At 42.7% G+C, this 24086-nt stretch overlaps 1 protein-coding gene across 5 annotated transcripts in view; it reads right to left on the reverse strand.

Moving 5' to 3' along the window:
* Positions 1 to 2878: 2878 nt before the first annotated feature.
* Positions 2879 to 24086, reverse strand: part of NMNAT1 (nicotinamide nucleotide adenylyltransferase 1) — a 28202-nt gene continuing 6994 nt past the window's right edge. For all 5 annotated transcript variants that reach the window (XM_065935797.1, XM_065935794.1, XM_065935796.1 and 2 more), the window contains 4 exons: positions 10677 to 10847; positions 8885 to 9068; positions 5747 to 5892; positions 2879 to 4992 (listed from right to left, as the gene is read on the reverse strand). In XM_065935797.1, the coding sequence (XP_065791869.1) occupies positions 4592 to 4992; positions 5747 to 5892; positions 8885 to 9068; positions 10677 to 10791 (846 nt within the window). In that variant the 5' untranslated portion in view covers positions 10792 to 10847 and the 3' untranslated portion in view covers positions 2879 to 4591. The remainder of the gene's footprint in view (positions 4993 to 5746; positions 5893 to 8884; positions 9069 to 10676; positions 10848 to 24086) is intronic.

Raw genomic sequence — 24086 nt, forward strand, 5'->3', positions numbered from 1 at the left:
TAAGTACAGAACATTGATTCCTTTGGTGGAATATGACAGGATGATATCAAGTCCTGGGATTAGATAAACTTTACCACTTCAAGGGCACAGAACTATGAACTCTGACCAGATTTCTGGAGCATGAAACCTATTTAAATTCCAGATAACTGGAACAGGACATGGAGAAATCATATTTCCTTCCTATCCTTAAAATCTTATTGTTCTAAATGTTGGCCTGAAAATGAAATTCACAGGAATAACTAATAACAGTGTCAGCAATTGTGCTGATTGGTATGGCTCTTGGCCAGTTTGGGCAAGGACCATCTATTATGGGTAGGGTTGAATGACTGTTGAAGTAGATTGGACATAGATTGGGCTTGCCCATGGAAGAAGGAGAAATCTTCTCTACAATTCCAAGATCTTTCTTCCTGACTAGGACCAAAGTTATCTCTGGAAAGGAAAGACAAGTGTTACTTGGCCAAATTTGTGCTTTCTTTCCTTCCATTTGATACTGGCAAAGTGAACCATAAAATTAAGAGCCAAGATGCAGTCCTATGCTTGTGGATGAGCAGTGCTTTCTCCTAGACAGTGATGAGCGGGAATGATGAGGGGCATTTGTAGTGGAGGCATTTTTCTGACATTTGATGGAATCTGATACTGGTCCAGGAAAGAATGGCACATAAAGACATAAAATAAACTTCACCTCATCTATATCTCCCCTCCTAACACAAGGAGGCAACGCCATCAGGGAGCTTGGTCCGATTCCGGGGATAAGACGTAGATACACAGGGGATTTATTATATTATTTTTGGCTGTGCTGGGTCTTTGTTGCTGCACGGGCTTTGCTCTAGTTGCAAAGAGTGGAGTCCACTCTCTAGTTGCGGAGGACGGGCTTCTCGCTGCAGTGGCTTCTCTTGTTGCAGAGCATGGGCTCTAGGTGCAGAGGCTTCAGTAGTTGGTGCACATGGTCTCAGTAGTTGTGGCGCATAGGCTTAGTTGCTCCAAGGCATGTGGGATCTTCCCAAACTGGGGATCATGCCCGTGATTTCTGCATTAGCAGGAGGATTCTTTATCACTGAGCCACCAGGGAAGCCCCATTATACTTTTATCACTAATTCTGTGTTTGAAAATTTCCCCAACTCTTTTAAACCTGTCATTGTTGTCATGTTACCCACTGGTCTGGAAAAACTTCGGCACTTTAACTTGATTTGGGAAACACTGCTGCATTACTGACTGATGAGGCACTTGAGGCAGACATGGATCTGCATCTCAGCACTGAAACAAGGTGATTTCCTGAGCGGAGTGGGGGGCACTGCCCCAGAGGAGGAGTCCAACAAAGACAGGAATTCCCCACCATGTCCTGGTGCTACTGTAACAGGTCAAAAACTGTATGTGGACCCCACCAAGCTTCCCTCCTATGAGCCCCCACATCCCACCCCCCACACTTGACTTCAGCCGGGCTGGCTCCATGAATGGGCTTCTCCATACGTCCTCTCAGGTTGTTCCTCCCATTTAAAGTTGCTGAAGTGGCAAAAAATAAGCCAGAAACAGGATTCCTCAAGTTTCAGATAAATGATAAATAACTTGTAGTATTTATTAGGCTTCCCTGGTGGCTCAGTGGTAAAGCATCTGCCTGCAATGCAGGAGACACAGGTTCAACCCACCCGGCGGTCAGGAAGATCCCCTGGAGAAGGTCATGGCAACCCACTCCAGTATTCTTGCCTGGAGAACCCCATGGACAGAGGAGCCTGGCAGGCTACAGTCCATAGGATTGAAAAAGAGTTGGACATGACTGAAGCAACTTAGCAGCAGCAGCAGCATATAAACAAAAAAACCACCCCCCCTACCAGCATCAAACAATACACCAGCTCTACACAATTCCTAAACTAAATTCACATTATAAGAGCCAAATATGAGACATGATAGAGAATAAACAATGGCATTTCCCCCTCTTCCTCAATGAAAGCTGCAACAGTTACTAATATTTATTTCCTTGTGAAATTCATTGTCTTAGTTTCATTATACAAAGTTGTCCTAGTTTCATTATCTAAAGAGAAAGCTGTGTCCTTAAGGAGACCCCGAAACATGCTATTATGCTGTGGCATTAGCAGCATCCTGGTATGGGGACAAAAAGCCAAGCAACTCCTTCTATGTACAAAGTTGCTGATCCATAAATACCACAACAATAGGACCATTTCACTGTTACCAGGTCTCCTGGGAGGGTCCCTATGAGCCTTACCCAGTGGGCCCTGAGGTCAATACACTCAGCAGACTATGGGCACTTCTAGGTGAAAAGGCTTCATAGTAGAAAAGAAATTTCTAGTACTGGAACCTTCCTGCAGTTCACACACACTTCAGACAAACTTGTGTAGTTTTCCAGAAGAAATCAAAGTTAAATTTTGATAACTTCATCGACTTCTAGCAATAGTTCTATTGCTATTTTTCAGTACTGCTCCAACTTTTAAACTCCAGAAAGCTGAGGAGCAGGGGAAGGATTCTCATTTCTATGATCTGAGGTCATGACCTTTCATTCATTCAGCAGGTTAAGGGACTGAAACCACTGGGTGCCGAGCTTTGTACTCTCCTCTCTTTGAGAAACAGACCCATTGACTTCAGTAAGAATCAGCCAGGAATGGGGACTTCTGTGGTAGTCCAGTGGTTAAGAATCTGCCTTCCAATGCAGAGGACACAGGTTCAATCTCCCGGTGGGGGAACTAAGATCCCACATGCCACGGGGCAACTAAGCAGGTGAGCTGCAACTACTGACCCTGGGGGCCTCAGCTAGAGAAGTCTGCATGCCACCATGAAAGATCCCACATGCTGCAACCAAGACCTGACGCAGCCATAAATAAAAAAATAAAATAGTAAAAATTAAAAGAGGAGGCCAAGAGCCACAGAATTTACATTTGCCAACTTTATTTCCTTTTTAAAACTGTGGCTTCAGATGAGACTATTCAACTGCACAGACATAAGTGTCTTTTTTCTTCTGCAGAGGTATAAATCCTTCATCCAGAGTAGTGTAGATATGAAATGTAAATCACTAGGTGTAGGTTTGTAAAGGTAAATTATTCTTTCTTTAGAAAGTTAACTTTAGTCCTGTTTCTATCACAGAATGATTTTCATGAACCATAGAACTATTCTAAAAAAAGCTCTTTCTGGTCTTTGTGCTTTACTAATGGGTAAAACTGCCACAGAATTTTAATCAGTAGCAAACCATATAACAAGTTTGTCTTTTTAACATAATGTTATGACTTCAATTATTATTTGAGTGTTCTACTTTGGTTAAAGTTCATACAAAAGAACATGAGAAAAATCATAAAAAACAGGCTCTTTTTCTGCTTAAATTCACAAATGGCAGGTTCACAGGGACTGGAACAGAAACTGCAAGGGTCTTCCAAAACTCAAGGGTTTTATATTGAGACTGTGGAGCTTTCCTGCACAAACCATTCATCAGGGCCTCAAAACTCTGAGCTAAAGGAACTGCTGGGCTTACTCAGTGTGGTATTTCTTATGTCCCTTCATTGTTTGATTACTAAGCTATGAGTAAAGGCTAAGAGCATTCACAGTTCATAAAATCCTTGGATGAGACCTCTCATTCTCTTGAATGAGACTCCTTGAATAAGAGACCTCATTCTCAGAGGTCTCTTATGTGCTAAGAGAATCCGTGCATAACATGTGGACAGCAGAGGTTCCCTACCTGTCATGGACATCAGAAACACCTGTGTACCCTTCTAAACATTCCAGGGCCTGGACCCCTCTTCCTACCTCCAAAAGTGATGCTGCAGTCTACATGCCTTAGCAAAGCTTTGCTGCCCTTCTGAGATGTGTCAGGGAGAACGAACTACTGGTGTAAAGTATCTGCCAGATCATTCACAGCCTGTATTCTGCACAGCTGGAGATAGCTGATTAGTGATGCCTTTTACAAGATCATTATTTTAAGAATTGTTTGACCACCCTGGGTGAAGGGGGCCCAGAAATAGGCATGCATAAAATGTTCATTCCTTTCATAACTTAAGTCAGGATCTTAAGTGGACTCTTAATTTTCTTCTTCTTCTTCTTTTTTTTTTTTTCTGCACAGCATGCTGGATGTTAGTTCCCGACCAGGGATTAAGGCTGGGACCTCGGCAGTGAGAGTGCAGAGTCCTAACCACTAGACCACCAGGAAATTCCTAGACGTCACTTTTCACACTTCACTTCTCTTTATGTGGTAAAGTCAGGATGCTCTTTTTGAATTGTTTTTGTACTCAGTTTGATAGAATGTTCCTCTGGTTTTAGTGCTGCTAATCTCTTGTTTTAAAGATAAAGGAATTTGTGGACTTCCCTGGTAGTCCACTGGTTAAGACTCTGTGCTCCCACTGCACGGGTTTGATCCCTGGTTGAGGAACTAAGATCCTGCATGCTGCATGGCATAGCCAAACTAAAAACAACATGTTGGAAACATTCATCTTAGCAACTTCTAGTAAAAAGATAAACCTAACTTTAATTTACTACTGATTTTACCAAACTGTTAAACTTTATTAAAGAGGATAGCAATTTCTTCCCCTAGTTACTAACACCCACATGGTTTCAAATTCCCAAAAAAGAAGTCTAAAATACCATGCTGTAGAATTTCTTATGCCTTAACTTCTGTAGTGTTTCTCTGCAAAGGAGCCAGGACCACTCCAACATTCCTCTCCTCACTCTCAGAGCTATACAGATTATGCTTTTCAATATATTCTTGGACAAGATCGGGTACCAAGTAGCGAATGCTCTGGCCCCTTCTAAGGGCTCGCCGGATCTTAGTGGAGGAGATGTCATTGGTGATCCATTCGTTCACCAGGTGAATGTTGTTCTGGTGTTTCCATAGCACATCGGATTCGTAGATGAACTTCTGAGCATCATTCCCAGCCCGAGTAATACATACAAGCCCATAGTCTCCCAGGATTTTGGTGATATCCTCACTCTTCCATAGATTGGGCACACCAAAGGACTCCAAAAAATCTGCTCCGCACAGCAGCTTCACCTTTGGCACACCTGGGAAGAGAAAACAGAGCCTCAGGGGCTGCTTTTCTAATAACTCCTGGCATCAAAATGAATGTGTAGGACTGTCCTTGGTGGTCCAGCAGTTAGGAATTCAGCTGCCAATGCAGGAGACACAGTTCAACCCCTGGTCCAGGAAGATCCCACATACGGTGGGGCAGCTAAGCCCATGAGCAACAACTACTGAGCCTGAGCTCTAGAGCTGGTGCTCCACAACAAGAGAAGCCACCTCAATAAGAAGCCCATGCAGTAGCTCCTGTTCACTGCCACTAGAGAGAACCTTTGTGCAGCAACAAAGATCCAGTGCAGAAAAAAAATGTGTATGTTTGTTTTTCTGAGGATTCATAGTTTTTATCAGATTCAGTTTTTCCAAAAAGAGATCCAGACCTGAACCTCAAATGTTCAGGTCTACCTACTGCAGGATAAATAAGCTCAGGGTGCCTTTGACTCTCCTTTCCTCCTATCAAAAAACTAACATGGGGTGGAGAGTTCCCTGGTGGCCTAGTGGTTACAATTTCGGGCTTTCACTGCCGCAGCCTGAGTTCAATCCCTGGTTGGGGAACTGAGATCCCACGAATTGTGTGATGTAGCCAAAGGAAGAACAAAAAAAGAAAGAAAAAAGAGAACTAACAAGGGGCATTTTCCAGGCACCCACACATATTGAATATGAAAGCAAACACAAAGGGGGCTTGCCCAGCCCTACAGTCTTAATAGCCCTCATTGGTAAGTCCTGGAAAAACATACAGACCTTTCGTTTTTGTTTGCTCTAGGGATTTCTTTTCACTAAAATCTTGTTTTTGTTCAGCCCACTTTCTCTTCCGTCCAGGCTTTTCCAGCACAGGTGAGTTCTGCTGGAGATCACAGATACTGGCCTCCAGCTTCTCTTGATGGTGTCTATAAAACAACAAAGCAACAGAATATTTATTTCTCTTTCTCACAATGCTCAACTGAAATATCACCCTTGTGGAGAGGCCTGAGAGCCTCTGACACAATGTTGAAGGTTGGGAGTTGTTAAAAAGGTGTAACCACAGGTACACACAATGCCTGATTACTCAGAATGGACACCTTCAAAAGTACACAGGACTGTCAGGTCAGGATGGATGCCGGCCGAGACACAGCAGCCCTGGGCTCTGGCTGTCAAGAATGGAAAGCAACAGGGACTTCCCTGGTGGTCCAGTGGTTAAGAATCCACCTGCCAGGGCTGGGGACACAGGTTCAATCCCTGGAATTGAACTAAGGGACTAAATCCCATGTGCCACAACTACTGAAGCTTGCATGGTCTACAGCCTGTGCTCTGCAACAAGAGAAGGCACTGCAAAGAGAAGCCTGTGCACCTTAACTAGAGAAAGTCCTTGTGCAGCAACAAAGACCCAGCACAGTCAAAAATAAAATAAAAAATAAATAAAAAGAATGGAAAGCAGGGGAAATCCTGGGAGCACAGCAAATAGTAGCTATTACTATCCTAAGCTGTATGCGTCTGGGTCATAATGACCAGAGTTAACACTGATTATTTATTATGTGTTAACCACTACACCAAATCCCTTGCATGAATGATTTGATGAAATCTTCTCAACATCTCATGTCATATTATTATTATCCCCACAATGGAGAGGAAGTACAGGCTTAGAGTTTGTACCCCCAGCTTCCGGCAGAGCCTCTTAGACATAGGAGATAGTCAAGAACAACCAGATTGAGTAAATGTTTTGGTTACTATAAAGCAACTATAGTACTGTCAGCATTCTATCAGAATTGTTTATTATACCTATCGAGAGAGGAGGACACTGACCAATTTGCACAAGGTCATTTAGCTTATAGATGGCAGAGCCAGAATTTGAATCCTAACAGTCGGGTTCCAGAGCCCACACCCTTGACCACTGAGGAGTATGGCCTGACTAGGACTTCCCTGGTGGGTCAGTGGCTAAGACTCCACACTCCCAATGCAGGGGACCCAGGTTCAATCCCTGGTCAGGGAACTAGATCCCACATGCCACAACTAAAGATCCCTCATGCTGCAACGAAGATTGAAGATCCCGTGTGACTTAACTCAGACCTGGCACAGTCAAATAAATAAATAAAAATAAATATTTTTTAAAAAGAGTATGGCCTGACCTAGTAATGAAGAACTCAATGCCGAGGATAAGGTCTGAGGGGGTGCAAGTGTCTGAAGCCTAAGTGGAAGGGCCCACAGGCAGGATCTGTGTGCAGCTTCACTCTGGCTGGCAGCAGGATGCCCGTGGCTTCATAGTGGTACAGTTACCCAGGTAACAGGAGCAACATGCGTGAGAGACAACTGTGGGCCCTGGTGCCCGTAACCCCCTTCCCTCGGGAATGGCTGAGTTGAACCTGGAATGAACAGGAAGGTTACTCTGAAGCCAAAGAGGGCTGGGTGAGGAGGAGGAGCCTGCTTTCTGATGGGAGAACTTCTGGTCAATGAACAGAAGTCACCCTCTTCTCCCTGCTAAGCTTCTGGGTAAGTCACTGGGCTGGACATTGTCTGCTGGCTGGTTTTAATCCCACCCTGAAATCACTTCCCAGAGGTCCTCAGAGGCAGAGAGATTTGGGAGGCTCTGGACCTTGACAGGTCAGCATGGAGGCCAGACCCTATATTCCACTGTCCTGTCCCCCACGCCAGGAGACTGGGAAAGTTTAATAGCAGCATTGGTGGCAGCAGGAACAGTTTCCTGAACTTCAGCTGCAGTTAAGGGGACATGATCTTGAAACAAACCACCGCTTCCACTCCGTCAGCCCTTTCAAACTAAACCTAAAGTCCCTTTCTGCTTAAAATGCTCCGAGTGGTTCTATTTCCTATCCAAACCATAACTAATATGGTTAGAACCAGAAGGTTCAAACTCTAATAGACATGAGACAGAAAGGTTTTTCAGAAAGCCCTTGTGTTTTATACTCAAGAGAACTTGCTTGCTTAGTAGCTCAGTCATGTCCAACTCTTTGCAACCCCATGGACTGTAGCCCTCCAGGCTCCTCAGTCCATAAGATTTCCTAGACAGGGATACTGGAGTGGGTTGCCATTTCCTCCTCCATGGGTTCTTCCCAATCCAGGGATCGAACCCACGTCTCCTGTGATTCCTGCACTGCAGGGAGATTCCTTACTCACTGAGCCACCGGGGACATGCCACTCAAGAGAACATTAAGTAATAAAGATGTTCCTCACTCTGGGTTCTGAATCCTTAAACTGGAAGAGTTTCAGAGTCCTGAGCACAGTGATCTGTGACAACCCCTCATATGCTGTCATGGAAGTAGCATCTAAACCAAGTCTCTTTGTGATCAAGAATCATGGCCTCTCTTCCTTAAACTACCTGTCTTCATCTTTATATATATATATATAAAATTTTATTTATTTATGGCTGTGCTGGGTCTTCACTGCTGTTCGGGCGTTCCTCTCACTGTGGCGAGCAGAGGCTACTCTCTAGCTGCAGTGTGCAGTGGCTTCTCTTGTTGCTGAGCATGGGCTCTACTATGCATGGGCTTCACTAACGGTGGCACATGGGCTTAGTAGCTGTGGTGCTCGGGCTTAGTTGCTCTGTGGCACAGGGGAACTTCCCGGACCAGGGAATGAACCCGTGTCTCCTGCATTGGCAGGCAGATTCTTTACCCCTGAGCCACCAGGGAAGCCCAATTATCTGCCTTTGGCTTTTACACTTGAGAAGACTGACCACAGTGACATCATCTTACAGCTTTACCTTTTTCACCAGGGGCACAGACAGGCCAAGTGTACTTCCTGTTCTTTCACAGGGATGTACACAGTTAACAAGCATGCAAACATCTCAAAACACATGAACGACACAAAGGCCAGTACCCGGGCCAGTTCGTGGGCTTTGCAGCCTTGTGATGACCCCCTACAGGAACTGCAGGACTTCACCATGAATACCTTAGCACCTTGGCTGTCTCTGTCCACTCTTTCTGAAGACTTTCCCAGGTATCAACTTCTACCCATTTTGAGTTCTTTGTGGCAAGTTCTGCCATGATAACTCGGTGATGGGCAGAGATGAGTCCTTTCTTCTTATATGCATCGCCGACTGGGGAAATTATGCCTTTGATAACTTTATATTTTCCTGGGGTAAAGAATCAGACTTCATGTAAGGTATAACAAATTAGATTTTATGTACAGGAAATAGTATCATCAATATGGTTTCATAGTCACAGATCCCCTCCTCCTTTTTCTTTTTAAACAATTATACAAGTTTATTTATTTATTTTTAATTGTGGTAAAATACACATAACATAAAATTTACCATTTAAACCGTTTTAAATGTATAGTATTGTGACATGTTATACAACCATCACTACGATCCATCTCCTGAACTCTTTCAACTTCCCCAACTGAAATTTCGTACCCATCAAAGAGACCATCCATTCATCAGCAGTTTATTAATAAATTTTGATTGCTATTGCCAAACTGTCTTATGTATATGTTAGTTGATCAGTCGTGCCCGAAACTGCCTTGTAAAATGCCTTAATCCATTGAATATCCAAGAGCCCATTCCTTCCCAACACCTAATATTTGACATTATCAAGTTTTAAAAATTCTTGTCAAGGTGATGGGGAAAATATCACTCTATTATTTTAGTTCCCTGATTATTAGTGAGTTGGCACACTCATCCATCTATCAACACATAGCATGATTATTTCCATAACAAAACAAAATGAATCTGTGTATATGCAGGGGAGAAAAAGTTTTCTTTGACCTTCTTAGGGTCCCTGGCCGGGTGTAAACTGACAAAGAATAGATTGACAGGAGAAAAGCACATAAATTAACTTAATGTAGGCTTTATGTGGCATGGGAACCTTAATAAGGAAATGAAGAGTCCAAGACACAGTTAAACCTAAGTATTCTTATGCTAGGTTTGATGAAGAGTCAACAGTCATGGGGAAATATGATAGAGCAAAGAGTGCAGGAGATCAAACCAGTCAATCCTAAAAGAAATCAATCCTTAATATTCATTGGAAGGACTGATGATGAAGCTGAAGCTCCAATATTTTGGCCACCTGATGCAAAGAGCTGACTCACTGGAAAAGACCCTGATGCTGGAAAAGACTGAAGGCAAGAAGAGAAGGGGATGAAACAGAACGAGATGGTTGGATGGCATCACCAACCCAATGGACATGAGTCTGAGCAAGCTCTAGGAGACGGTGAAGGCCAGGGAAGCCTGGCATGCTGCAGTCCATGGGGACACAAAGAGTTGGACAAGATTGAGCGACTGAACAACAACAAAGAGCACAAGGAAAGTGTAGGAGCTTGGGGGAATCCAACAGCGCCTGTCTGCTTGGCACTCCTTTGTCTTCATAGATAAGGATGCTCCAATACTCTGAGTTTAGGGAGGGCATCTGTCATGTGAATGTTTTACGATCTGCTTCATAGGCTTTCCTTGTGGCTCAGCTGGTAAAGAACCCGCCCGCAATGCGGGAGACCTGGGTTCGATCGCTGGGTTGGGAAGATCCCCTGGAGAAGGGAAAGGCTACCCACTCCAGTATTCTGGTCTGGAAAATTCCATGAACTTTCACTTTCAGGGAAGAAGGGTGGAGGGAGGAGGGCAGAGTGACCTTCCTGCTGTTGCTGTTTCATCAAAATCCTCCAGCTTAAAATGTCCAATAGGCCAAGGTGCCACATTTTAGGGCAGTGTATCCTGAACCCCATCGTTGCTGCTGGTTACTATTCCTACCTGTTCCATTCATGTAGTCCTTGGCCAGCTCAAACAGCCTGAGGTGCATGTTGGTGATAGGATTAAAGGACCCACAAGCAAGGAGAACTACTTCTGTCTTCTCTGAGTTCTCCATGCTGAGAATTTGAAGTTGTTGATCTAAATGGAAAACTCTGACACTTCTCTTATTGCCTACAAAGGAAAAAGAAAGTAAGTTCAGTTCAAGGTCTTTTGATGTCCTTCAACATACTCATTTCAAGCAAATGGAGGGACTTTCCTGGTGGTCCAGTGGTTAAGACTTTGCACTTCCAATGCAGCGTGCTCGGGTTCAATCTCTGGTTGGGGAGCCAAAATCCCACATGCTGCAGTCAAAAAGTAAGAAATAAACAAAAAACATCACCAACAAAAACCCCACAAACAAACAGATGGAAAAATGTTTGGCTTCAGTGACTAAGCTGGGTGAATCGCAAAAATGGCTTCATTTCTCCACCCTTCCTTTCCAATGTGAATTTATAGCTCTTTTCATAAAGGAATGGAATCTTCTCACCCTCTGTGACTTGCTTTGGCCCAAATAATGTGGCACATGGGAAAACATGCCCACTCTGATCTTAGGCCTCTGAGGCATTGTGCACGACCACTCTCTTTTGGACTCCTGCCCCTCCATGAAGCCAAGCCCAGGCCAGCCTGCTGGAGGATGACAGAACCCACAGGAGAGAGCCAGTGCTCCCGCTGACAGACAGCCAATCACCAGCTGCCTGGCCGAGGCCATCCTCGATCAGTCACACCTCAATCTGCCCAGAAGCACAAGCAGGTCAAGGTGAGATCAGCTGAGCCTGAACCAGATCAGTAGACCCACTAGGTGGGCCCAGACTTACGAGCAAAAATGAAAGCTCAGTGGTGCTCTGACTGCACTACTGAGGCCATGGTTAACAGATACAGTGACACTGTGCTGTGTGCCACTATGTCTAGTCGCTCAGTCATGTCTGACTCTTTGAGACCCTCTGGACTGTAGCCCACCAGGCTCCTCTGTCCATGGAATTCTCCAGGCAAGAAGACTGGAGTGGGTTGCCATTTCCTCCTCCAGGGGATTTTCCCGACCCAGGGATCGAACCTGTGTCTCCTGCACTGTAGGTGGATTCTTTACCTGATGAGTCATTGGGGAAGCCCCACAATGGCATTATTATCCACCAAATATAACTCCCCAACAACCCGTCCTTCAAAACTGTACTTTTCCTCTTAGTCAACAAGGTCATATTATCACTTTCAACTGAATAATAGTTTACAATTGACAAACTCTTCTTGATATTAATTATTCCATTTGATCCTTCCAAAACCCTACTGAAGTAATGCAAGGCAACTTATTTCAAATTTTTATTTAAATTTTTTTAATTAGGAGGAATTCACCCAGATATGTCTTAAAAATAAACTCATACTTCCTATTATTGCTTTTTTTTTTCAATTTTTATATTAGAGCATACTTAACAATGTTGCATTAGTTTCAGGTGTACAGTCAAGTGATTCAGTTATATATATATACATGTATCTACTCTTTTACAAATTCTTTTCCCCTTTAGGTTATTACAGAGTATTGAGCAGAGGGACTTGGTGAACCTTTCCAACTCATATCACTAATTTCTAACTATTTATTTCTTTTTTTAAAAAATATTTTACTTTTGGCTGCACTTTGGTGCTATGCACAGGGTTTCTCTAGTTGCAGCAAGTGGGGGCTACTCTCTAGTTGCAGTGTGAGGACTTCTCACTGCGGCGGCTTCTCTTGTTGCAGAGCATGGGCTCTAGAGCACCAACTGAATTGCTCTGCAGCATGTGGGATCTTCCCAGACCAGGGACTGAACCTGGGTCCCCTGTACTGGCAGGCAGATTCTTTACCACTGGACCACCAGGGAAGTACCAGTTCTAATTACTTCTTTAACAAACACTCTATTAACTATCAGTAAATAAAATACCTTCACTACTGTGAAGTTTAAAATATTCTTACATATCAAATTATGTTTCAAAATAGTAATTCTGAGCACTTACAAACAAATATAATTTCAATGATGCCAAATTGCTCAAAGCATTTTGGGAACCTTTGGGGAATCACCTGTAGAGCTCGAAGTATTTTATGATTAATGTAGAAATACAATGAATGACCACAAACAAACCAACATTTATAGGATACTTCTCAACTTATAAACTAATTTCATGCACATTATTTAATTTTCACCAAAAAGAAAAAAGAATGGCCAAGGACATTTACTTTATTCCAAATAATAACCTATTGCCACATACCTAGTTTTTCCAGTTAATCGTCTATCATTAGTCATTTAGGTTTATCTAATTCTCCACTATTACAAACATCTCAAAGAAATAATGAGTTGAAAATGAATTGGAATTTAAGGCTATAAGACCCCTCATTGTGTACTCCTAAGTCTTGCCAACACTCAAAGACCTGTGTAAGGACCATTTATTTATAGCCCAACAGTGTTCAGACCAAACTGCTAGGTTGACCAACTTATTTTTGCTCTCATTAGACAGAGTTACTGAGTGGCGACCCAGGGCTAGAATTTAGGTATCCTGACTCCTAGGTTCTCTAGCACCAAAGAGAAAATTGGGAGGTAAATTGGGGCTGTGTGGATTGGAAATGAGCCCTCCTAGCTGAGAAGCTGAGAAATGGATAGTTTCATAGATAACATTTCCATAGATAACAAGAAACTCTGATGGTTTCTGAGCAATGGCATGACAACAGGGTTCTAGAAAAACAAGGTGCTGGTGTTACATGGTTGTATGACAGATTTTATTTTCTTGGGCTCCAAAATCACTGCAGACAGTGACTGCAACCATGAAATTAAAAGATGCTTGCTCTTTGGAAGGAAAGCTATGACAAACCTAAACAGTGTATTAAAAAGCAGAAACATCACTTTGCCAATCAAGGTCCATGGAGTCAAAGCTATGGTTTTTCCAGCAGCCATGTATGCATGTGAGAGTTGGACCATTAAGAAGGCTGGGCGCCGAAGAATTGATGTTTTTGAACTGTGGTGTTGGAGAAGACTCTTGAGAGTCCCTTGGACAGCAAGGAGATCAAACCAGTCAATCCTAAAGGAAATCAGTCCTGAATATTCATTGGAAGAACTGATGCTGAAACTGAGGCTCCAGTACTTTGGCCACCTGATGCAAAGAACTGACTCACTGGAAAAGACCCTGATGCTGGGAAAGATTGAAGGCAGGAGAAGGGGGTGACGGAGGATGAGATGGTTGGATGGCATCACCAGTTCAAGGCACAATGAATCTATGCAAATTTCGGGAGATAGTGAAGGACAGGGGAGCCTTGAATGCTAAAGTCCATGGGGTCACAAAGAGTCGGACACGACTTAGTGACAGCAGGAAATGGCTGTATGGCCCTGACCTGACCATTTAACTTGTGTCCTCATCTGTTAAATAGAGATAATGGTAAAATGCTAATCATATTGCCTGGCACAGTGTCAAAATAAATGGTAGCTATTATTTGTGAGGAAAGTGATAATACTGATGTCAGTGATGCTATCGGCTTAAGTGGAAGGGGAAAAGCAAGATAGGAAGTTGAGTTAAAAGTAATGAGAACTTCAGTTTAAGTACAGTCAGTGGGAATGGAAATTAGGAAACATGTATTAATAAATACTTGAGGTCTACTCCAAACAGTGGCAGGAATCACAGGGACACTGCTAACTGTGAATAGAAAATAAAGGGGAGAAGGGTCAATAATGCTCCACACAACATTAAAAAAAGAGTTCATGGGTTAGAATGATTTAAATGTACCTTTCAATTATCATTCGAAGGATGACACCAGGATTCACTTGGGGCTTATTCCCCCTGCCCACCCCATACCCATCCATGCAAACAAAGCACCTATGGTATTATGGGGTGGTCTGGGCCCACAAGGAAATTAAGAGTGTCTGGCCAGTTACCAAGCATGCTCTCAAGGACCCTGGTGGAGGCTCTGGGTTCAGCTGGAGTCCAGCCTTGGTTCTGGTCCCAACCATCTCAAGTTTCAAGTACCACTCTCCAGGGAGACTTAGCAGGTCCCGGAGGGAGGGAGTTGCTTGTTGTTCAGGGAAGGAAGGATGGAAGAGCCTGAAGCAGACCCGTTGCCTTTGGGGATGGGCTCAGGTTTCCAGGTCATCCCCAGGGGAAGGGCTGAGAAAGGAAAGTTGATCTCTCAGCTTAAAGGAAGCTTTCCCTCTTTTCACATTCGTGACCTGTCTCAAATATCCAGCTCAGTGTTACTAATTCACTGTTAACAGTCAGCTTTAGACTTCAGACCCTTAAAGCCATAGAAGAATCAAGTTACAGGGAGCTCCTATCATAGCCTAGAGTGGCTTTAAAAGAACTAGGACCTGTCCCTCTCCCCTGGAGAGAACTTCCTCCGCATCCCCCCAGGGTTCAAAGGGGTGGTGCATAGGGATGGAGGCCCTGGCAGGTGGAGAAGAGGTCTGGAAGCTCTAACAGAATTGCTCCCGATCCTCCGTGCCCTGCTCCAGGTGCTCAAGGGCCCAGGTCACCATGATTCACTTCTGTCTGGCTCACTCAGCCTATCGCTTGCACTGTTGGCTGCCAAGATCTCACCAGCTCAGGCTGTAAGTGTCCCTCCCCAGCCCACTGTGGCAAAAAGGTCATTTCTTCCTGGGGCTGTCTTGAGGCTTAAGGGCTTCCCTGGTGGCTCAGATGGTAAAAAAAAATCTGCCTGCAATGCAGGAGACCCATGTTAGATCCCTGGGTCAGGAAGATCCCCTGGAAGAGGGTGCGGCAACCCACTCCAGTATTCTTGCCTGGAGAATACCATGGACAGAGGAGCCTGGCAGGCTACAGTCCATGGGGTTGCAAAGAGTCGGATACCACTGAGCAACTAACACACTTGGAGGTTTAAGGAAAATTACTTTCTATTTTAAAATTATCACTGACTAAGTTTCAAAAACACTGATGTGTAAATGTTAATGAAACATTTTGCAAACATTAAGTCAGCTTTTAAAACATAAACTTAAAAAAAAAACTTTTTCTTGTCACACTTCAGAATGCTCAGTACGATGAAATCTATGTTGCCCGACTGTTAATGGGATTGACTTGGCAACCCCTCAGATTTACAGCTCTAAAGGTACACTAGTTAGTTAGCATGTTAGTTAGCTCAGTCAAGCCCAACCATGCCACCCCATGGACTAGAGCCTGTCAGGCGCCTCTGTCCATGGAATTCTCCAGGAAAGAATACTGGAGCGGGTTGCCATTTCCTTCTCCAGGAGATCTTCCTGACCCAGGGATTGAACCCTGGTCTCCTGCATTGCAGGCAGGTTCTTTACCAACTGAGCTACCAGGGAAGCCAAAGGGACACTAATGCTTTTATAAGAGTAACCTTAAACCCGAGACTCTATTTTAGTTCTGTGCGCCACTGCTTCAAATAGTATGGGGGTAAGGGGGGCTTCCCTGGCATTCCAGGGATTAAGACTCCAAGCTTCAGATCTCACATGCCAAAAAATAAAACAAAATAATAAATAGTCTGGGGGTATATTTTAAGATTGCTTATTGTTTTGAGTATCTTTACTGGGGATAAACTTTTGCCTTTGGAGGGGAGATCTGATTCCTACAAGTGCCCTAAAGTCATTCAGAGCTAAATCCAATTAATCAAATAAATAATGAAGGTGAATAATAGTTTACAGTGAAGAAAGAGGACTACTAGTTAAGGAGGAAGATTTTCCTGTATGCATGGAAGCTATGTACATGTAATTTTAAAAGAATTTTTAAAATGTTTGAGCAGTAAATGCAGACCTCATTTCATTGTGTAAGTTGTGGTGGGCAGTTAACTCACTCAATGTGAGTTACTCAGTGTGAACTATCTGGCCACAGGTAGGGCTAACATAGCATAAGGGCATGGTTGGGACTCTCAGTTCAGTCCCTCAGTCGTGTCCAGCTCATTGCAACCCCATGGACTGCAGCACACCAGGCTTCCCTGTCCATCACCAACTCCCCAAGCTTGCTCAAACTAATGTCTATCGAGTCGGTGATGCCATCCAATCATCTCATCCTCTGTCACCCCCTCCTCCTCCTGCCTTCAAACTTTCCCAGCATCAGGGTCTTTTCCAATAAGTCAGTTCTTTGCATCAGGTGGCCAAAGTACTGGAGCCTCAGCTTCAGCATCAGTCCTTCCAATGAATATTCAAGACTTAATTCCTTTAGGATTGACTGGTTTGATCTCCTTGCTGTCCAAGGGACTCTTAAGAGTCTTCTCCAACACCACAGTTCAAAAGCATCAATTCTTCGGCGCTCAGCTTTCTTTATAAATAAAATCCAACTCTCACATGCATACATGACTACTGGAAAAACCATAGCTTTGACTAGATGGATCTTTGTTGACAAAATAATGTCTCTGCTTTTTCATATGCTGTCTAGGTTGGTCATAGCTTTTCTTCTAAGGAGCAAGCGTCTTTTAATTTCATGACTGCAGTCACCATTTGCAGTGATTTTGGAGCCCCCCCCCCCCAATAAAGTCAGCCATTGTTTCCACTGTTTCCCCATCTATTTGCCATGAAGTGATGGGACTGGATGCCACGATCTTGTTTCTTGACTGTTCGAGTTGTAAGCCAGCCTCTTCACACTCCTCTTTCACTTTCAACAAAAGGCTCTTCAGTTTCTCTTCACTTTCTGCCTTAACGGTGCTATCATCTACATATCTGAGGTTACTGATATTTCTCCAGACAATCTTGATTCCAGCTTGTGCTTCATCCAGCCTGGCATTTTGCACGATGTACTCTACATAGAAGTAGAGTACAAATTTGTCACCCTAAATAAGCAAGGTGACAATATATAGCCTTGATGTACCCCTTTCTCAATTTGGAACCAGTTCACTGTTCCATGTCTGGTTGTAACTGTTGCTTCTTGACCTGCACACAGATTTCTCAGGAGGCAGGTAAGGTGGTCTGGTATTCCCATCTCTTTAAGAATTTTCCACAGTTTGCTGTGGTCCAGTCAAAGGCTTTGGTGTAATCAATAAAGCAGAAATGGATGTTTTCCTGGAACTCTCTTGCTTTTTCTATGATCCAACAGATGTTGGCAATTTGATCTCTGGTTCCTCTGCCTTTTCTAAATCCAACTTGAACATCTGGAGGTTCTTGGTTCATGTACTGCTGAAGCCTGGCTTGCAGGATTTTGTACATCACTTTGCTAGCGTGTAAAATGAGTGCAATTTATGCGATAGTTTGAACATTGTTTTGGGACTGGAATGAAAACTGACCTTTTCCAGTCCTGTGGCCACTGCTGAGTTTTCAAATTTGCTGGCATATTGAGTGCAGCACTTCCACAACATCATCTTTTAGGATTTAAAACAGCTCCGCTGGAATTCCATCACCTCCACTAGCTTTGTTCGTAGTGATGCTTCCTAAGGCCCACTTGACTTCACATTTCAGGATGTCTCACTCTAGGTGAGTGATCACACCATCATGATTATCTGGGTTATTAAGATCTTTTTTGTATAGTTCTATGTATTCTGGCCACCTCTTCTTAATATCTTCTGCTTCTTTCAGGTCCACACTGTTTGTTTTTTTATTGCACCATCTTTGCATGAAATGTTCCCTTAGTATCTCTAATTTTTTTAATGGAAATCTCTAGTCTTTCCCATTCTATTGTTTTCCTCTATTTCTTTGCATTGTTCACTTAGGAAGGCTTTCTTATTTCTCCTTGTTATTCTTTGGAACTCTGTATTCATATGGGTATATCTTTCCTTTTCTCCTCTGCCTTTTGCTTCTCTTCTTTTCTCAGCTATTTGTAAGGCCTCTGCAGACAACCATTTTGCTTTTTTGCATTTCTTTTTCTTGGGGATGGTCTTGATCACTGTCTTCTGTACCATGTGATGAACCACTGTCCATAATTCTTCAGTCACTCTATCAGATCTAATCCTTTGAATCTATTTGTCCCTTCCACTGTATAATCATAAGGGATTTGATTTAGGTTATACCTGAATGGTCCAGTGGTTTTCCCTACTTTCTTCAATTTATGTCTGAATTTTGCAATAAGGAGTTCATGATCTGAGCCACAGTCAGCTCCTGGTCTTGTTTTTGTTGACCTTCTAGAGCTTCTCCATGTTTGGCTGCAAAGAATCTGATTTCGGTATTGACCATATGGTGATAGAATTGTCTATCATATGGTATAGATATCATATGGTATATGATAGAATTCTACCATGGGTAGAATTGTGTCTTGTGTTGTCGGAAGAGGGTGTTTGGTATGACCAGTGCATTCTCTTGGCAAAACTCTGTTAGCCTTTGCCCTGCTTCATTTTGTACTCCAAGGCCAAACTTGCCTATTACTCCAGGTATCTCTTGACTCTCAGACCTGGTTCAAACTGTAGCTTTACAGCTTACTCCAGTATTCTTGCCTGGAGAATTCCATGGACAAAGGAGCCTGGAGGGCTACAGTCCATAGGGTTGCAAAGAGTCAGACACAACTGATCAACTAACACTTACACTTTTACTTTACCGCTTACTATATTAGGTGTTTGTCTTGAGATAAGACATTTAATTTTTCTGAGCCTCAGTTTCTTCATTTATAAGATAGGAAACCACAGTCTCATCTCATAGGATTGTGTGCATTTTAAAAAATATATATTTACTTATTTGGCTGTGTTGGGTCTTAGTTGGGGCAGATGAGATCTTCTTTGTGGTGCTTGGACCCCCTAACTGAGGCTTGAGTCAGTAGTTGTGATGCCTCAGCATGTGGGATCTTAGTTCCCAGACCAGGGATCGAACCTGTGTTCCCTGCATTGCAAGGCAGATTCTTAACCACTGAACTACCAGGAAGTCATGAATTGTATGCATATTAAGCGAAAAAAGTAAATTTAAAATGTGACACATTTTTCTACTAATTATGAATAGTAATAACTCTTATTATTGCTTGTGGGTAGTCTTTCGGCATTAATTTACAGCCATGGTAAATAAATCAAGGTTCTCAAGATTCCTTAGAGACCAGTGTCACAGTGCCTGGTATGTGCATGCTCAGTCGTGTCCAACTCTTTGCAACCCCATGTACTGTAGCCCACCAGGTTCCTCTGCCCATGGGATTTCTTAGGCAAGAATACTGGAACATGTTGTCACTTCCTTCTCCAGGGGATTTTTCTGACTCACAGATCTAACCCTCATCTCCTGCATTGGCAGGAGGATTCTTTACCATTGTGCCACCAGGGAAGCCCATCTGCTACATAGTAGGAACTTAATAAATGCTAACTATTGTCCTTAGTGTAGTATCATTAGACAACTTTGTTCTAATGGGATGGATCTCAATTCATCTTTGCTCTGTTTAAAATTTTATTTCTGTGGTTTGACGTAACATTACCATGAAACAGAACCTGAATTTGGTTTCTTAAAGCCATTCAAATCACTGACACAGTAACGTACAATGTAACTCACTGTGTCCCACGCAGCCAAGTGACAGTGTTCCTGTTTGCGATTACCAGTCTGACGCTCCAGCTCTATGTTCTGCTAAGGTAAGTTCTTTCTCCAGCCACCTCCTCACCTGGCAGCTCAGCATGCACGTCTTACCTGTGGGGTTACTTCGGGTGCCTGCTGCCATTCCTGTTATGTGTTTAAATGCAGCCTGCCCTGTTGTTTTACCCCTATTATCAATGGCAGTCACTTGCTTCACCTCTTTGAAAAGTCAAAATTCTCAGTTCAGTGAGGAGAGTTGGGATTTGGGCAGACAGTGTTTAACTTTTAGCCAGCAATTAAACAGGTTAAAAGTTATACTTCCAGTAATAAGAAGTCCTTAAATGGGAGACAATGAGGGTGTGAATGTTTCCCTTTATAGATTCCCAAGAGACCAGGGCCAATAGCCTAGCATTAGGTAATGTCTCCAGGGCTGAGGGCAACAGGGGCACACTCGACCAGATTATGACTTGACCTGTTATTTCTGATTCTGTGTCAGAAATCCATCTTGGCCAAAAAAGTCAGTTAATACCTTTTTCAATGGTCAAATGAAACAAATGCAATTTTACACATTTAAAATAAATTACAGTCCTAAGAACATGAAAATTCTAAAAAAAATCTGAAAACTGAGATTTCACTTAAGTGATGGGGAAGGATTGGAAACCAGGACACTCCTTGTAATTTGCATAATTCAAATTTGCCAGCTTCTACTAGAAGAGATTTGTGTACTTCTACTATAAGATGTAGGGTGTATTTCCTCACTCTAGAGGCCAGAATTTCCACAAAATGTTTTTTCACCAACGTATCAAATTAACATGAATTTAAAAAATGGTAAGATTTCCCCGGTGGTGCAGTAGTTAAGAATCTGCCTGCCAGTACAGGGGACACAGGTTTGATCCCTGGTCTGGGAAGATTCCATATGCCACAGGGCAACTTGGCCTGGGCACCACAACTATTGAGTCGACGCCCTGCAACAACTGAAGCCTGTGTGCCTAGAGCCTGTGCTCCACAAGAGAAACCGCCACAAGGAGAAGCCTGTGCACTGAAGCTAGAGAGCAGCCCCTGCTCACAACTAAAGAAAGCCCAAGAGCAGCAGTGAAGACCCAGTGTGCTCAAAAATAAAAAATATTTTTTTAAATTAAAGTAGAAAAAAAAATGGTGAACACTGTCCACAAATTAAGAATATTAATAACTCTTAGCATTAAGAATATTCATAACTCAGTATTATCATTAATGCTAGCACTAATGTGCAGTCATGGTAAAGAACAAAGGTTCTTAAGAGAAGTGAGTTGCCTGGAGCCAAATGAACCTCATGCCACAATTAGAATTCAAGGGTCAGTGCCTTCTGGTTTTATGTTAACAGTGTGCATTTCTTCTAATAAGTAATCAACTAGTGTATGACCTGGTATATTGATTTGTAGGCCCAGATCTTCTCGATACTGCAGTCAACCTCTCCTTACCAACCTGGTTAGCAATATCATCTTTACTTTCTTCACAATTGGTAAGTGTGAAGTCATTCTTAATAAGTGTAGTCATATACTTATTGTCTATTTGCCAGATGCTATTAGAATAAAAATGGATGAGATAGGACTTCTTGCTCTTCAAGAGCTCACAGACTGAAATCTGAGAAAAAAATTCACATTTAAAATTCAGGTGAAGGGGGAGTGGGGTTCAGGATGCAGGGGACACACGTGCATCTGTGGCTGATTCATGTCAATGCATGGCAAAAACCACCACAATACTGTAAAGTAATTACCCTCCAATTAAAATAAATTAACTTATTTTTAAAAAATGAAATAAAATTCAGGTGGAGGAAAATTTTAAAATGCTCCTTAGTGTCTCTTTGAGTTGTCCTACAATTTGAATATGAAACCAATTTAATATTGGGTTGGCCAAAAAGTTTATTCAGGTTTTCTAAACGAATTTTTCAGCCAACTCATTATAAACATTTTGATATTATAAAATTCTTTATAGTTATAACATAAAAATATCAAATTTACCCACTCATTCAGTAATTAGATACTGAGATGATGACATGTGTAGAAACACAGGGACCTCGACTACTTGAAGTCAAAAAGTGATACAGAAGAGTTGTACTCTGAAATGTGTAGAAGTTTCAGGAATACTTCAGCTAATATATTTTAGTTATATTCTCTTTTGTATGAACTTCTAATAGTGACGTGAAATTTAAATAAAGACAATATCTAAATTTTTATAAAATGAAAACAGTTAATGGGTGCCGTAGGCAGGGTTCTAGAAAGAGTCTCTACTAAACCCCAACTCCACAAGAGGCAGTGTGTGCAACAGACAAGAGCACCAGCTGTGGAGACTGAGGGAGGCCAGTTCAAACCCCCACACCCCAAACAGAAGAAGCTATTAATACTTCACCCCCCGGTGATTCCCGGCCTTATTTCTAAGGGAATTCCCTGGTGGTAGAGTGGTTAGGACTCCATGCTCTCACTGTCGAGGCCTAGAATCCATACCTGGAACTAAAATCCCACAAGATGCTTGGTGCAGCCAAAAGAAAAAAAAGAAGGAAATTAAAAAACCTGTTTTGCAGTTTTGCTGTAAGATTTATATGAGATAGTGGGGGAACTATTTAAAAAAAGAACTGTCACAATTACTGTCACCAGCATTGCCAATAGTAAGAACACGACCTCTATCAAGGAAAACCTTAGCCTGGCCAAGTTTTGAGCACTTTTGTTCCAAAATAGATACACAGGGAAACACCATGATTTAGCTTTGCATTCAGAATATATTTCGGAATGAAATGATGCCACTTACAGCAACACGGATGGACTTAGAGATTATTATACTAAGCGAAGTCAGAAGTGAAAGTCTCTCAGTGTGTCCGACTCTTTGCGACCCCAAGGACTATATAGTCCATGGAATTCGCTGGGCCAGAATACTGGAGTAGGTAGCCTTTCCCTTTTCCAGGGGATCTTCCTAACCCAGGGATCAAACCCAGGTCTCCCACATTGCAGGGGGATTCTTTACCAGCTGTGCCACAAGGGAAGCCACAAGTGAAGTCAGAAAGAGAAAAACAATACCACTTAATATCACTTGTATGTGGACTCTAAAGTATGCCACAAATGAATGTATCTACTAAACATATCTCTGAAATAGACTCAAAAACACAGAGAATAGACTTGTGGTTGCCAAGGTAGGGGTGGGGTGGGGGAGGGAAGGATTGGGAGTTTGGGATTAGCAGAGACAAACTAATATATCTCGGATGGATAAACAACAGGTCCTAAGGTACAGCCCGGAGAACTATATTCAATATCCTGTGATACACTATAATGGAAAAGAATATAAAGAAGAATGTGTATAACTTGGCTGCACAGCAGAAATTAACATATTATAAATTAACTATATTTTAATAAAATCTTTAAAAAAGAATATAATATTTCTGAGGCAATTCAACCCAGCAAACTGATGCTGTTCTGCCATCTTTTTAGGTTTTACCGTGCTGCTTATTCGGATGGAACCGGTCCCACAGGCACTAAAGAGGATGTTTTCTGCATTTGGTGTGGGATCCTTCATCGAGGGAGTCTGCACCGTAGTGTTAACATTTTTGGCAACTGACTGTGTACGTTTTTAAACACTGAATTTCTTTTTTTTTTTTTAAACACTGAATTTCTAAAGGCTCATCTTTATCTGAAAGCTTGGCTGTATACAATGCACCATTAGTCTTCAACATTTATTTTCTACCTCAAACTAAAAAAATAGAGATGGAGGCTTCCCTGGTGGTCCAGTGGTTAAGAAGCTGCCTTGCAATGCAAGGGACACCCGTGCGATCCCTGGTCTGGGAAGATCCCACATGCTGCAGAGCAACTAAGTCCATGAGCTGCAACCACTGAGCCCGGGCTCTGCAACTACTGAAGCCTGTGTGCCTAGAGCCCGTGTTCTGCAACAAGAGAAGCCACTGCAATGAGAAGCCCAGGTACCACAATGAAGAGGAGCCCCTGCCTGCCACAACTAGAGAAAACCTGAGTGC

This window comes from Muntiacus reevesi, chromosome 5 (genome assembly GCF_963930625.1).
Source record: "Muntiacus reevesi chromosome 5, mMunRee1.1, whole genome shotgun sequence".
Taxonomy (NCBI): domain Eukaryota; kingdom Metazoa; phylum Chordata; class Mammalia; order Artiodactyla; family Cervidae; genus Muntiacus; species Muntiacus reevesi.